Source organism: Neoarius graeffei, chromosome 3 (genome assembly GCF_027579695.1).
Source record: "Neoarius graeffei isolate fNeoGra1 chromosome 3, fNeoGra1.pri, whole genome shotgun sequence".
NCBI classification, from domain to species: Eukaryota; Metazoa; Chordata; class Actinopteri; order Siluriformes; family Ariidae; genus Neoarius; species Neoarius graeffei.
The window spans coordinates 66475755-66492425 of NC_083571.1; the positions used below are offsets into that span (position 1 = coordinate 66475755).

General features: G+C 42.3%; 1 protein-coding gene across 9 annotated transcripts in view; it reads right to left on the minus strand.

The window, feature by feature from the left end:
- The window catches only part of LOC132883485 (neurexin-1a-like), a 602912-nt gene that overhangs the window by 386681 nt on the left and 199560 nt on the right, over window positions 1-16671 (minus strand). For all 9 annotated transcript variants that reach the window (XM_060917172.1, XM_060917171.1, XM_060917169.1 and 6 more), the window contains one exon: window positions 14937-15378. In XM_060917172.1, the coding sequence (XP_060773155.1) occupies window positions 14937-15378 (442 nt within the window). The remainder of the gene's footprint in view (window positions 1-14936; window positions 15379-16671) is intronic.

The window sequence follows — 16671 nt, forward strand, 5'->3', positions numbered from 1 at the left end:
AAGTCTGAAGTTACGTACCAGCCTGCACCAGGAAAGCCCTATCAGGAACCTTGCATCCAAGTTAAGGACCAGAATCTTCAGGCAGTGGAAAGCTTCACTTACAGTACCTGGGTAGCACATTCTCAAGAGCAGTGAATGTTGATGTTGAGATCAGCAATAGGATTGCCAAAGCAAGTGCTGCTTTTGGTAGACTCCGCGAGAATGTTTGGGATTGAAGAGGGCTTAAGGTCACCACCAAACTAAAGGTCTACCGTGCAGTGGTACTCACTACACTGCTATATGCTTGTGAGACCTGGACTGTCTACAGTAGACACACCAAACAGCTAAACCACTTCCACACAAGCTGTCTCTGCAGACTCCTTAACATCAAGTGGCAGGATAAAGTTCCAAACACTGAGGTCCTGGAACAGGCCAGCATCCCCAGTGTCCATACTCTCCTTCAAAAAGCCCAAGTCAGGTGGGCTGGCCATGTTGTTAGAATGTCTGATAGACAGTTACCAAAACAGCTCATGTATGAACAACTGAGCCAAGGTAGGCGCACAGTTGGAGGACAGAAGAAGCGCTTTAAAGACTGCCTCAAAGTGTCCTTCAAGAACATGGACATCAACCTTAGCACCTGTGAGTCCCTGGCTCAGGACCACTCTACCTGGCAAGGCAAACTTCATAGTGGAGCCCAAGTATCAGAGACCAGATGCACTGAAGAGGCCAAGAGAAAATGCACAGCATGCAAGGCTCGAGCCACAGTCACTGAAAATCCATCACCCACCATCTTGTGTCCCACTTGTGGATGTAGTTTCATGGCCCGGATCAAACTCATCAGCCACCTCCAGACACACAAAGACAATCCAACGCCTGCCAACTGAAGTCATAGTCATCTTCGACACCGAAGGACAAACAACAACAGTGCTAATCGTGGTGGTGGTAGAATTAGCAGTAACATTAGTAGTTATAGCGGGCGGCACGGTGGTGTAGTGGTTAACACTGTCGCCTCACAGCAAGAAGGTCCGGGTTCAAGCCCCGTGGCCAACGAGGGCCTTTCTGTGCAGAGTTTGCATGTTCTCCCCGTGTTCACGTGGGTTTCCTCTGGGTGCTCCGGTTTCTCCCACAGTCCAAAGACATGCAGGTTAGGTTAACTGGTTACTCTAAATTGACCGTAGGTGTGAGTGTGAATGGTTGTCTGTGTCTATGTGTCAGCCCTGTGATGATCTGGCGACTTGTCCAGGGTGTACCCCCCCCTTTTGTCCATAATCAGCTGGGATAGGCTCCAGCTTGCCTGTGACCCTGTAGAACAGGATAAAGCAGCTACAGATAATGAGATGAGATTAGTAGTTATAGTAATATTAGTAGTAGTATTCAAAGTAATAGGAATAGCAGCAGCAGTCGTAGAATTAGTAGTTATATTATTATTATTAGTAGTAGTAGTAGTAGTAGTAGTAGTAAGGGCAGTGGGCAGGCCAACAGCCTGCATGGAAAAATGGACGCACCTGCCCTCCACAAGTCTCAGACAAGGAAAATCTGGAAAAAACCTACAGCTTGGTGATTGCCACAGTTGTCTCAGTTATCTGTGCGACTGTGGAGTGTCTCCCTGGCCTAAAGAGTGAGGTTGGAGTGCATGTCCCGACTCTCACTTCAAAAAGACTTAGTGCAAGCAGGAAGAAGGTAGCAGTAGTAGTAGTAGTCGAATTAATAATTTCAGTGCCTTGCAAAAGTATTCATCCCCCTTGGTGTTTGTCCTATTTTGTTGCATTACAAGCTGGAATTAAAATAGATTTTGGGGGGTTAGCACCATTTGATTTACACAACATGCCTACCAGTTTAAAGGTGCACTTTTTTATTGTGACACAAACAATAATTAAGATAAAAAAAAAACCAGAAATCTGGAGTGTGCATGAGTATCCCCCCCCCCCCCCCAAAAAAAAAAAAAAAGTCAATACTTTATAGATCCACCTTTTACTACAATTACAGCTGCAAGTCTCTTGGGTTATGTCTCTATTAGCTTAGCACATCTAGTCACTGGGATTTTTGCCCATTCCTCAAGGCAAAACTGCTCCAACTCCTTCAAGTTAGATGGGTTGTGTTGGTGGACAGCAATCTTCAAGTTATGCCACAGATTCTCAATTGGATTGAGGTCTGGGCTTTGACTAGGCCATTCCAAGACATTTAAATGTTTCCCTTTAAACCACTCCAGTGTAGCTTTAGCAGTATGTTTAGGGTCATTGGCCTGTTGGAATGTGAACCTTCGTCCCAGTCTCAAACCTCTGGCTGACTCAAACAGGTTTTCCTCCACAATTGCCCTGGATTTAGTGCCATCCATCTTTCCTTTAGTCCTGACCAGCTTTCCTGTCCCTGCAGATGAAAAACATCCCCACAGCATGATGCTGCCACCACCATGCTTCTTTGTAGGAATGGTGTTCTCAGGGTGTTGGGTTTGCGCCACACATGGCTTTTCCCATGATGGCCAAAAAGTTACATTTTTGTCTCATTTGACCAGAGAACCTTCTTCCATGTGTTTTGGGGAGTCTTCCACATGTTGTTGGGTAAACTCCAAACGTGTTTTTTTAAGCAATGACTTTTTTCTGGCCACTCTTCCATAAAGCCCCACTCTGTGGAGTGTACAGCTTAAAGTGGTCCTATGAACAAATACTTCCATCTCCGTTGTGGATCTTTGCAGCTCCTTCAGTATTATCTTTGATGTCTTTGTTGCATCTCTGATTAATGACCTCCTTGCCCGGTCTGTAAGGTTTGATGGGCAGCCTTCTCTTGTCAGGTTTGTAGTGGTGCCATATTCTTTCTGTTTTGCTATAATGGATTTAATGGTGCTCCGTGGGATATTCAAAGATTGGGATTTTTTTTATAACCCAGCCCTGATCTATACTTCTCCAGAACTTTGTCTCTGACCTGTTTGGAGTGCTCCTTGTTTTTCATGTTGCTTGCTGAGTAGTGTAGCAGAGTCAGGGTCCTTCCAGAACAGGTTGATTTATACAGACATCATGTGACAAATCATGTGACGCTTTGATTGCATACAGGTGGATCTTATTCAACTAATTATATGACTTATGAAGTGACCTGGTTGGACCAGCTCTTATTTAGGGGTTTCATTCAAAACGGGCAAATACTTATGCACACTCCAGATTTCTTTCTTTTTTTTTAATCTTAATTATTGTTTGTGTCACAATAAAAAAAATAAAATAAAAAAAAAACAGTGTGCACCTTTAAAGTGGTAGGCATGTTGTGTAAATGAAATGGTGCTCACCCCCCCAAAAATCCATTTTAATTCCAGCTTGTAATGCAAGAAAACAGCACAAATACCAAGGGGAATGATTACTTTTGCAAGGCAATGTTTAATCATATTAGTATTACTAATAGTGGTGTTAGTATTAGTAGTCATAATCGTGGTAGCAGCAGTTGGAGTAGTAGAATATGTTTTTATAATATTAGTATTAGCAACAGCAGTAGCAGTAGAACTCGTATTAGTATTACTATTAGTATTAGTAACAGTGGCATTAGTATTAGTAGTATTAGTGGTGGTAGCAGCAGCCGCAGTTTTAGAATTAGTTGTTATAATGTTAGTGTTATCATAGTAGTAGTAGTAGTAGTAGTATTTGTATTAGCAATAGTAGTAGCAACATTAGTGTTAGTATTAGTGGTAGCAGTAGAACTAGTGGTAATACTACTATTACTTTTGGCTATAATAGTAATAGTAGCTGCAGCAGCAGTAGTCATGGAGTAGAATTAGTAATAATAGTAGTATTCATATTACTAGTAATAATAATAGCAGTAGTAGTAGACAGTCGTCGGACGTGGTCCATGACTTAGCGTGTTTGCGAACACTTTCTTTGGTGGCTAACCAGGCCGATTCTTGAGAGGGAGATACGGCCGCAGATCTCACAAATAAATGCTGATGATGTTGATGCCTTCCTCCTTGCCCTCTTTGCATCTGCTTCAGCATTAAGCTTGTGCTCACCTGCTTCGAGTGCCTGATTACACACAGTCCTCCATTTGCTTCAATTCACAGCGAGAGATTCCCAAGCTGCAGGTGGTAAATCAATTTCAAGCATGTCTCTCTTGCAGACATCCTTGAAACATAACTTGGGTCAGCCGACAGGTCTCAACCCCAGTTCCAGCTCCTCGTACAAGAGGTCCTTGGGGATTTGACTGTCTTCCATATGACGAACATGGCCCAGCCACAGTCTGCGATGCCTGAGGAGGGTGTACATGGATGGAATGCCTGCTCTTTCAAGAACATTGCTATTGGAGACCTTATCTGCCCATAAGATGGACAGAATGCAACGAAGGCATCTCATGTGGAAGATATGTAATCATTTTTCCTGCCTAACAAAGGTGGTCCAAGACTCACTTCTGTAAAGTAGAGTGCTCAAAACGCAGGCACAACAAGCAGCAATTTTGATCTGGGTGGTGAGTTTCTTGTTCTCCCACACTCGAGATGAAAGCTTGGCCATGTTGTTTTCAGCCTTCCCAATTCTTTTTCCAATCTCCACATCAAGAGAGGTATTGTCTGAGATAGTAGAGCCAAGATAGGTAAACTGTGGCATGACATCCAAGGTGTAGTCTTTGATGGTGAGGACAGGCGTAGTTTCAGAACCTTGACACATAACTTTTGTCTTCTTCAAGCTGATGCTGAGACTGAAATCACTGCATGCATTGGAGAACTGGTCAAGAAGATGCTGAAGGTCTACCTCATTATGTGCAACAAGGGCAGCATCGTCAGCAAAGAGGAAGCCACGAAGGGTTACTTTGAGAACTTTTGTCTTTGTTCAAAGACGTGCAAGATTGAAAAGATTTCCATCAGTTCGAGTATGCAACAGGATTCCTTCGTCACAAGACCTGAATGCATGTTTTAGGAGGACAGAAAGGAAGATGTTGAACAGTGTTGGTGCCAGTACGCAGCCCTGCTTCACACCACTGGTGATATCAAATGCCATAGACATGTTGCCATTATATTGTACCGTACCCCGTGTACCATCATGAAATGATTGAATGAAGCTCAGGAGTTTTGGAGGGCAACCGATCAAAGGTAATATCTGAAAGAGGCCATCTCTACTGACCAGGTCAAAGGCTTTTGTTAGATTGATGAATGCAATGAAAAGTGGCTGCTGCTGTTCTCTGCACTTTTCTTGGAGTTGCCTCAGTGAGAGGATCATATCCACTGTAGAACGTTTGGAGCGGAAACCACATTGGGATTCAGGGTACACCCGCTCAGCAAGCAGTTTTAGGCGATGGAGTGCTACTTGGGCAAACAACTTTCCAGCAATGCATAGTAGAGAGATACCCTGATAGTTATTATGGTTGCTACGGTCACCCTTATTCTTATACAGAGTGGTGATGGTTGAGTCGCTCATCTCCTGTGGGACAGAACCTTGTTCCCAACACTTGTAAAGCTGCTGGTAGAGAGTGTCAAGCAGCTGACTTCCACCACATTTGAAAACTTCAGCTGGGATGCCGTCCTGTCCAGGAGCCTTGCCAGATGAGCACTCCATGATTGTCTCGGAGAGTTCATCTTTAGTTGGAACATCGTCAAGCTCAAGCATTGTGGTAAGTCTTTCAATCTTGTCAAGAGCAGAGGGAGAGACAAAACTTATACCACTATAGAGCTCATTATAGTGCTCTACCCAGCACTCCATCACTTTGGACTGGTCACTGATGATCTCCCCGCTTGATGCCTTCAATGGGGTGCACTTAGACTGTGTAGGTCCGATTGCTTTCTTGATGCCCTTGAACATGCCTCTGATATTACCATTATCAACAACTGATTGGATCTCAGAGCAGAGACCCATCCAGAAGCTGTTGGCACAGTTCTTGCACTCAGCTTTAGTGCGTTTTCTGGCCTGGCGGAGAGCATCTAAGGAGCTTGGTGAAGGGTAGCGCTGGTAGTTCTGCATGGCATTCCTCTTTTCCTCAATTAGTGGTTGGAGGATGGCGATATTTGCGTTGAACCAATCTTGGCTTTTGGGTTCCTTTTTGCCAAAAGCCTGACGTGCTGCTGCATGAGTCGTGTCCCTGATATGTTGCTAGTGATCATGGGTATCAAGTTCCTGACAAGGTTCAAGTTTAGCATTCAGAATAGCCTTGAAGAGCAAGAGTCTCTCCTCAATAGCAGTGGCAGCAGTATTAATGCGAGGTTTGGCAGGATCTTTAGTATGATGTAATTTCTTCGGAAGCATTTGGACTTTCAAGCAGATGAGGGTATGATCGGTGTCGCAATCAGCACTGTGGTTTGCTCTTATAATGCGAATGTTGTTAAGATGGTCATGACGTGTGATAATAAGGTCTAGTTGGTGCCAGCTTTTGGATCTTGGGTGCATCCATGAGACCCTATGTTGCATCTCTGCAGCAAAGAATGTGTTTGTAATACAAAGATGGTGGTAAGTACAGAGCTCCAAAAGACATTGGTCATTTTCATTGCATTTGCCAACTCCAAAATGACCGAGGCAAGTGGGCCAAGAGTCATGAAATCTAGCATTGAAATTGCCAAGAAGAATCAGAGCTTCGTTCTTTGGAATGTTATTGATAGCTTTATCAAGATGACTGTAGAAGATGTCCTTAGAATCAGGGCTAGAAGAAACCTTTATTCATCACATGCACACTTCAAGCACAGTGAAATTCATCCTCTGCATTTAACCCATCTGAAGCAGTGAACACACACACACACTCAGAGCAGTGGGCAGCCACACCAGAGCACCCGGGGAGCAGTCAGGGGTTCGGTACCTTGCTCAAGGGCACCTCAGCCCAAGGCCACCCCACGTCAACCTAACTGCATGTCTTTGGATTGTGGGGGAAACCGGAGCACCTGGACGAAACCCACGCAGACACTGGGAGAACATGCAAACTCCACACAGAAAGTCCCTCGCTGGCCGCTGGGTTCAAACCTAGAACCTCCTTCCTGTGAGGCGACCGTGCTAACCACTACACCACCATGCCACCCAAGTCAGTATTGAGTCCCATGTGCATGAGGCACTCCAATTTGATTGAGCCAGGCTCAACCATCTGAATCAGCTTATTGCTTACAGCAAAACCAACTCCATGCTCTCTTGGTTCGTCCTCATGTTTGCCTTGCCAAAAGAATGTGTAATCCTTCTCCCTGAGACTTCCAGATCCAGCTAGATGGGTTTCTTGTAGGGCAGCAATATAGACATTGAGCCTTTCAAGTTCCCTGCTGATGATAGCTGTCTTGCGTGGTCCATCCATGTCGTGTATATCCTTAGTTAAGCCGGTTACCATCGTTCTAACATTCCATCTCCCAAGAATGAGAGCTGGCCTTCTTTGGGTAGATATCTGATTCTTAGGTGAGATGTCGCAGTCCACTTGTCAGTCTGTTTCCAGGCTTAAGTCCTGCTCACCCTAGCAAGACAGGCAGACGGTGGCGGGAAAGCACCTTATTGACTGGGGGCTGCCCAGTTTAAGTGGGTGGTAGCTATCCAATGGGTCTAAACAGTCCCTCCCACTGTCGGAAGTGACCCCTGGCATCTGGCTCTACACCAATTGAGCCATGACTTAGAAACGGTAAACTGCCACTTCCCAGTTTGTTTCCATGCCAGGCAAAGCCAAATGAAACGTTGAAGTTACCTCTCCATGCGCTAGTCTGGGCAATGTATATGGAGAGACTGATTTGCCCATGTCTCAGAGTCCCCCGCTTGGTCTTCCTGGTAGAGTCCGAAGGAGAGGTGTAGCCAGGATATTCGGTACCAGGTCGACTGCAGGAGTTGCCAAACACTGAAAAATTACATCAGGTTGCCGAACGGGGCTCCACTCCGGATTTTCTGTTAGGGTTTACTCCCTTAGCCTTTGGCTATCCCTAGCCACCAGCAAGGCAGTGGGACCATTGCCAGGGTCAGGAGGGCTAAGGTGTGCTAACACTTGCCTAAGGTGTACACCCAGGCTAGTGGAGGGAAGGAAGTGCCTGGCAGCTCCTTTCTAGACCAGCTCCAAGCAGGGCCTAGCCACTACCCTTCAGCAGCAGTAGTAGTGGTGTAGAATTAGTCATAATATTGGTCTTAGTACTAATAGTAGTAGCAGTGGCATCAGTAGTAGTAGCAGTAGAATTATTATTATTATTATTATTATTATTCATAGTCGTAGTACTAGCAACACCAGCAGTAGCACTAATAGTAGTAGAATTAGTAATCATGGTAGTATTAGTATCAGTAGAAGCAACAGCAGCAGCAGTAGTAGTAACAGTAGTCATTTGGTTAATTATTTCCACAGCTCCCTTGCCATTTATGTCAGTCTCTCACCAGCCTTTGCTCAGAGCTGAGCAGCTACTGAGGGGATTCATAAACCATGTGACATAGAGAGGAAAACCCCAATGCAGCACACACTCTGAGACTCACACACTCCTGAGATGGCTGTTTTAAATGTTACTTTCATCTGATGCATTATTAAACAAAAGAGAAAGGTCCCAGAATGAATAGCCCAAGGGTCACACACAACCAGCCAAGACCTGTATAATAACACACGCTGAAGCACAGTTAACTCAAAACCTTTCTGGGAAAGTCAGTCCACTGGCAGCCATTTTCCAGATGCTTTTTTTTTTTTTTCAAACCAGAAATGGATTGACAAGATTTTGTTTCAAAGATGGATTTGTTTCAATCTGGCAAAATTTGTGTAAATATTGTGCAGGCTTTGGCTCAAAATAAATAAATAAATAAATAAATAGAAACAAACAAACAAAAAACAGATTACTTCCAGTTGCTTGGCTATGCCATATTCTTTTTTTCCCCTCCCCCCCCAAATAAGAGCAATAATCAGAGTTGGTGACATAATTGTGGAAAGTTGCTCATATTCAGAGTTGGGTTCTGTACACAAGTCTTTTGGCTGCTGGGACAGAAAATGCGGACTGAAGAAGAAAATGACTTTCTATACTGGCAGATCATAAAAGCGAGAGACAATTTAAAATAAATAAATAAATAAATAAATAATTCAATGACGTGTGAATAAGAAGATATAAGGTATGAGAATAAAAATGTATCAATCGTGTCATATTTATGGATTTTATTTTCACCTCAAATGGCATGCCGTAGTTTGTGGCATATTGGATTTATTGGAAACTGTCTTAAAGAAGAAATCTGCTTGAAAACAATCCCCTCTGATTTCATGTGCACCATCTACACAGGCTTGGACCTGGCACTTTCACTTTAATATTCTTCATTCTCTGTGTTTCTTTTCCCTTGGGATGATAATGAGTAAATTATGCAGGTGGCATTCTTCCCAACCCGTCTCAATGTCTCCGATTTGATAAAGCATGATAAATGGAACTATTCATAACATTCAAAGGGACAATGTGGGATGAACATGACGAATCGCCTGTGCTGTGTGTGAGTTCATGCTGTCAGGAGCTTTGCTACATTATAAAGGGTGGAAGTTAGAAAACCGGGTGCGCCTCTGACGACTGGGCTGCTAATTGAATTGTTTTGATATCAGAGCTGATGACTCGGAGTGTTTGTCCAGCATTCTGTGAGCTGCCCGCTGCTTGTATCCCATCGGGTGTCTACTGAGCTGGTGAGTTCCAGCGTAGGCGAAGTGCACACCCGGGTCACGGATTTGAGGCGAGAGGGAAAAAAGAAACAGCCGATTGCATTATCCTGCATCTCAGTCGGCACGGTAACAGGCATGGTCCTTGGAGGAAATTGGCTCTCGTTTCCATAGCAACACAAGGCAAAGAGAAAGAGAGACGAGAAGAGAAGAGAAAGAGGGAGGGTGGAGGGAAAGAAGCTGAACAAAATGGACGAAATGTGGAACGAGATAGGGAGACTGGAAAAACGAGGAGGTGGAAGAAAAATAGATTTGGAGTGCAAAGTATGAGTCGATGTCGATCAGAATGCACAGTACTCACCTTTAATCATGTGATACTTATTACACAACCACCGAAATATAATTTATGAAAGCTTAATGCGCAACAGAATCTATTAATCGTTAATAAGGCTTCGGCAAGCTTTAGGGGGGTTCAGGGTTAGGTTCTGGAGGACACGCTCATACTTCAGCATGTGTTTGGGCTGGAATTTTTAGCTCTCAGGGTTTGGACTCGGATTACTTGGAGAGTCAGGTTTTGAGACCATTAGAGATGGCATTATACTCGAGAGAGTGTGATAACTGCAATTCTCTTCCTGCGAGTGTTTGGAAAAGGATTATGTTTCAGTAAGAGACTTTAACTGGTCTGTGTTTGGAGAACGATACTCACAGACTCTGATTAAAATCAACACTCAGATTAAGACGTCTGGCAAAGCAGTTTATATTAATATACGACTTTATCTGACGTTATCAGTGCTGCATATGCATAAAATAAAAAGCCAGATTCAGTGTCAGCAAGTTCAAGTCCAAAAGTGATGTCAATATTCATTCATTCATTCATCAGTCATTTCATAAGGTAATATTTAAACGTTTTTCATTTCCCACTTTTATTTCCATATATGTTGATAAACACCAGTAAGTTTAAACTTACCAGGCGCATTCAAAACAGAAGATTTACATTTAACCACACCCACAAAATTCCATAAAAGGTAAAGCTCACAGAGCTGAAAACAAAATGACAACTAAATGGTGAAAAAGTGCTTCTTAAGCACAGTTTGCAGTAAATTTTTCAGTAATGCAGCTCAGCCATATGCACTAATACACATTTCCTCCTGGGGTGCCATTACTTTTTTTAACGAACTGAAAGATGAGTTTTATTTGTCGTAATTTGTGTGTTTGCTTTGGATTCACAAAATGTTCATTAGTTCATTAAATTGGTGGGGAATTGAAAAATATGGGAAGCTTGAAATTTGACAGTGTATTCTGGAAATAAAATCGCACTAAACTCATTGATACAAAGCTCATAAACTGAGGTTCACATTAGTGAGTCTCCTTATATGTAAATTTAGACCAGCTCAGGAATGAGGCCCAGAATGCAAATATTTTTTTCCCATTCAATTCATGTAAATGACTGAGATATAAATTTTTTTCATGTCCAACTGGGTAAATGAGATGCATAAATTACATATGCATCATTTCACGAGATAAACATTTTTAAAAAGTGGTGTTTTTTCTGTCTAGTTTATTTTTGGGATTATTAGCTCATCTGGCTGACAAGCATGCCATGAGCTTATGCCATCATGTGTTGTCCGTCGTCCGTCCAGCATCAGCCACATTTCACTTCTTCTGTGGGTGGTTTTCTCTCAGTTCTTCACTGATTTTTATTCTCTTTGGCAGGAAGGTAGGTCTGCCTGGGGTGCATATAGCTTCTACCCAAATTTGCATAATTGCAATTAATAATGAAGATATGGAGTAATTAACCCCTGATGAGCAGTTTTCACACACATCGCTTCTTCTCCCTCAATTCTTCACCGATTCTGATTGTTTCTGGCATGAAGGTAGGGGGACCTAGGGTGCATATAACTTCTACCCAGATTTGCTAAATTACAATTATTAACAAGTGTTGCCAGGCAAAACAAACCTCGCCCGGTAGCATAATGAATGATAATGAATATGAAGGAAGATATCGTGAAAAAATGATTTTGACCTTTTTGGTGACCTTGACTTTGATTTTGACTTTGGTTCTGATTCTGATTCTCTGCTGCTCTCAGGCAATGGAGCACTTGCATATGACGTCACATCCGCTCCAGATTGTAGACAAACGCCATCTTGGCGGTCAAGCGCCATATTTCCGCCGCCTTTCCGACGCTGACTTTCATTTTTTTTTGCCGAAATATTCAAAAATTACCGTGCCACAATGCCGGATACTTGCATGGCATATAAATGCCACAACAGGAAAGGTCAGAAAACAGGAAGAAAGTTTCATAGGCTGCCACGGGACCCTGACAGGCGCGCAAAATGGATTGCTGCTATCGGCCGGGCTGATCCAAACAACAACAACAAGGCATGGGTACCGACTGGAAGGAGCAATCACTGGCACCTGTGCAGTGACCATTTCATTTCAGGTTCGTCATGTATTTATTTCAGTATATCCATGTGGTTATTTGCAGCATAAGTTTATGACTTGCTCTAATAAAAAAATTCAGGGAAGTGGGAGCCTGAGAAAAGAGGGTTGGGGCGGGGGGTGGATTGGGTCTTTAGCGGTGTGGTACGAAAAAAAACAGTAAAGAACTTATAAGAATTTACCACTGTCTTAGTAGTAAATCCTTATAAATATAAGGATCAATCCTTATAAGGACTTATAAATAAATATATATGCCATGTATGATTTACTCCTGAAAGTGGCGCTTTTTGCATTATCCTCATACAAATTTATGAAAATCTAGTATGTATGAAGTGAACATTGTGCATGGTTTTTACAGATAATGTGTATGATGAATTACACCGTCTTTGTATGCTTCATGTAATGTTTGTAGTTTTAAATTATATTTAACAGCGAAGGAAAGTTGATTAGGTAATTATACACGTCTGGGTATTCCACCTCCGGCAGTTCAAGATCCACTGACACGGTCGTGAAAACTCCGTCCGGTAAGCCATAAGGGTCACAAATCTGTAGACCATTTATTTTAGACATATGTCTAATTATCTGTGCATTAGAAAAATGAGCCGTGTAGTCCGTAGGTTGAAAGTGATCCATTCTGTACACGAGTGCAGCAGTATTCAGCTGTGTTGTTGCCCGACAAGATGCCGTCTGTGTACTTTCCGGTCACGTGACTGCAAGATCTCTATAGGAACACACTGTACTGCTTACTGCTCTCAGCCAATCAGAACACACTGTACTCCTCGTAGCCGACTCTTACATTCTTACAGCATAATGACATAGTGGCTACCACCTCTATATGAAGCAGTAGCCACAAAAACCTTGACCTTGACCAGATGACCCCCAAAATGTTGGAGGTTCTAATTGAGACCAATGCCCATTTATCCTGAAAGTTTCATGAATATTGGTCCAGCCGTTTTCCCGTAACATGATTAACAAAAAAACAAAAAACAAAAGAAAGAAAGAAAGAAAGAAAGAAAGAAAGAAATCCCACTGAAAACAATACCTTGCCCCCGGTGGACTCCGTCCCAGGTGAGGTAATGAAGTTATGGACTAATTAAGCCTTAATGAGCAGTTCAACAAAAAATCACTTCTTCTTGGTCAATTCCTCAGTGTTTTGGATTCTTTCTGGCAAATAGGTAGGTATTCCTCATGTTTATATAGTTTCTACATATAGCTTGTATATAGTGTATATAGCTTGCAAATTTATTGCACAAGGTGGCCCACTTTAGATCATTCCTTCTGGACTAGACTGGCCTGAGTGAGCTATGCCGTCATTGACGGTCTCATTAATTTCTTGCAAGAAGAAAGTCAAGGAGAGGTGTCTTAGGATTTTATTAATCGAATATGTAAGTTAGACAAGAGAACTAAAATTTATTATGGTAGTGTATCTTTCAAAAATAAAACAAACAAACAAACACAATACACTTATCTAAATGCAGTTGTATTCTGAGTAGGTTTTAAGAATTCAAATGAAAATGGTCCCCATTAAAAATAAAAGGCAAAAAAAGCAAATAATAGTCAGGAAATGAGCCACAGAATTCAGCCACATTGTTCCTTTTGTGTTTCTGCTCCATTATGAAGGATATCAAGCTGATCTGAGCAAAAGCAGCCATTAAGCTTGTCATTAAAATTGTCCTCCTTCACCTCTGACGAACCTAGACCTCAGACTCATTAGCCTTAAAAACATTCAACACTAGAACAGAAGGAGCAAGGAGAAAATTTCTACAAGCATAGCGACAGTTTTGCCGACACTCAGGTCCTCAGTTTCCATGTGGCTTTCGGGGTAATGAAACGACTAATGTGATTTCCCGCTCTTGAGATGGAGTGGAAAACAGAAAGCGGTTGGTGAGGGTGAATTTAATTTGCAGTGTGACATTGCGAGGCCTTTGCCACAAGCACATGCTAACAAATTGTTGCTTAGATAAGCAAATGAACACGGAGCTTGGTGCCAGAGAGCCGGGGCATGGAGGACACACAGTGGGAGAGAGGAGCCGATCTGCCAGAGCTCTAGACACGCTTTCAGACTGATGATCCCTTCCCTGGCCATAAGGAAACTTGAAAACGGGGAGATCTTTAAAACCATGGAGATAAAGCCAGATGCGAAGGACCTGCCTAGGGTCATTAAAGATGAGAAGGTGCCAAGGGACAAATGAACTTAAAACCCCTGCGTCTGAAATGAGTTCCACAAAAACATGCCTGAGATCCGGATGGTTAGGCTGATGGCTGAAAGCAGCTCTCTTGAGCTTCACATTATACAGATGCTACATATTTTCCCCAGGAGCAGAAAAAGATAACACAAAAATGGCTCAAATCATCTCGGATTATCAACAGTTTGCTTAAATCTCTGTGGCACTTTGTCATCTACAATGATAAAAGGATAATCGCTTCAAAAGAAGGAAAAAGAGAAAAAGAAAAGAAGTATAATAAAGGCTACTAGTGTTTGTGTTTCATTATGTCTCAAAAAATGTCTTAGGCATGGAAAAAGAAAAGAGAAATGAAAGAACACAGGGTACTTTTCTTTGCAACATTCAGGAAAAGATTCTCTGTCATGCTGTTATCGGAAAATAATCAACAATGTGATGCAGCAATGAAGCAGGGTTATTGTAACCCAGCCCGAATTTGATTATTTCCATATAACAAAACATTCTGAAGTGTTTTATTCCACTTATATCACAGCAATGTTCCAGTGATTACTTTTTTATGAATTAAACTGCATTTTACTTTTTATCCATTTGTAGTTACATTATCATTAAAACAAACCAGATGGTAATTTTTGTAATTTACACAGATTTTCTTTTGCTAGATTTTGCTATTAATTAGGTGCTAATTTCACAATAAAACACCAGGTATACCTCACTAACTAGCGAAGTCAACATTAACAGTCACCCTAAGTTCAACATTTAACGACTGTAGCTTTTCTACTTGTGCTATTTGATAAACAAGGCTTTAGAAAAGGAAAGCATTTTACCTGTTCTTCCATCTCTCTGGAAGTCCACATGGTACCACTCCCCATCATTCACCTTTTTGTTGACTGCTCGTGTTTTAGTGGTGCCCGATCCCATGTCCAGCAGCAGGTACAAATGACCATCCAGCATCTCAATGGCAAAGAAGTCCACCTTTAGAGTAACGGGGCTTTTTGCCTCCTTGGTCTGTTGTTTTGGCCTCCCGTGGCTGAACAGAAGAAGCCCGTTCGGTTCAGTAGTGCGGAAGTCAAAGGATATGGAACCAGTCTTCTTAGCATTCCACTTATGTAATGTGATGAAGGCTTCTGGTGTTTCAAAGGTGATTGGATCTAGAGTGGCGACATTTTCACATTTGAAGGCTACCACACCATGAATCTTCATCTTGTAGTCACCCTGCAAGGCTAGCTTGGACAGCTCCAGCCGAACATCATTGTTTTTGTAAACCACCTTAGAAACCAAACAGACATGGCACAATGAGGAAAAGACAAGTCAACATTTATAGTAGAAGTATGAGAGAAAAGAATTTTCCTCGAACAGAAGGTACAAAAGATGTATAGTTACATTAAATGGCAATATCATGAAAGTTTCATCTCATCTCAAAAATTGTGTTTGCAGAACTTTGGTATGGATTACAACAGCATCCAATACAGACACACTTCCATGGACCCTGGATTCATATTGTGGTCTCATTTAAGAGGCCTTGCATGGCCATCATAAAATAATACTCATGTAATTAAATTTATACTACAGTGTTTCACCTCCTGAAGCTCTATCTTTTTCTTGTCTCTTGGCTATGGCATAACATCTCACAAACGTTACAGCAGATCCTCTCACAACTACCTATGTGAGACCAGCTGTTGCTCTCATGTAGTCTCTGACATGTGACTTTTGTGTCCTTTACCATACACTCCAGCTCCAGAGACCTTAGCAATCCAGCCACTGGGGTGAACAGGAGCCAACCACCATTATCCAAGAACAGCACCTTGGAGCATGTGTGCGACCTTGAAGAAAACTTGTTGGTGTGTGAGGTGGGCACCATTCAGTCTAACAAGTGCATTGTGTGTACATGTGTGATGCAAGCCAAGATATAATAAGAACACACAGCTGAGCACACCCCAGGTATGACCCAGATCTCTCCTGAGGGTTTGGATTGAAATGCAAGAAGATGGCTGGAGGAAAAAGAAGACCCTAAGATCTAAAAATAAACTGCAGTTAGTCTTCAGAGAACAGTGAACCTAAGTCTTTTTGAAAAGTTCTAAACCAAATGTGCAAGCATTTTTCCATCAACTTTAATATATCGGATGCTCTAACAGTGCAGCCATGTCAAGAAATGCTAGAAGTAGGACTAGCAGGAAAAAAAATGGTGAAAATGGTAATGAGCCTTTTCTCCACGAACAGTACTGATTGAATACAATCCAAGATCTCCTACTGAGGCATTCTGTCAGTCCTTCAAACAGTCTGTAAACTTTTCTATGGTTGGCTAGTTTGATGCAGTTATCCCAGAGGCACTGTTGCACATGACTCATCAATCTCAGAAATATAGCACCTTGAGAAGTGCTGCAAGCTTTTCCAAACTATGAAGGTGAATACAAATGGGTGATAGAATGAAGGCTGGTTATGTCGAACTCTCAACCACAGAGGAAATCTCCACAGACAAAGGCTGTTTTGATGTGAACAGGATTGAGAACACATGGTTGCTTATTCAGCAAGGGGACTTGTACTCAACTCTCAGAGTGAAAT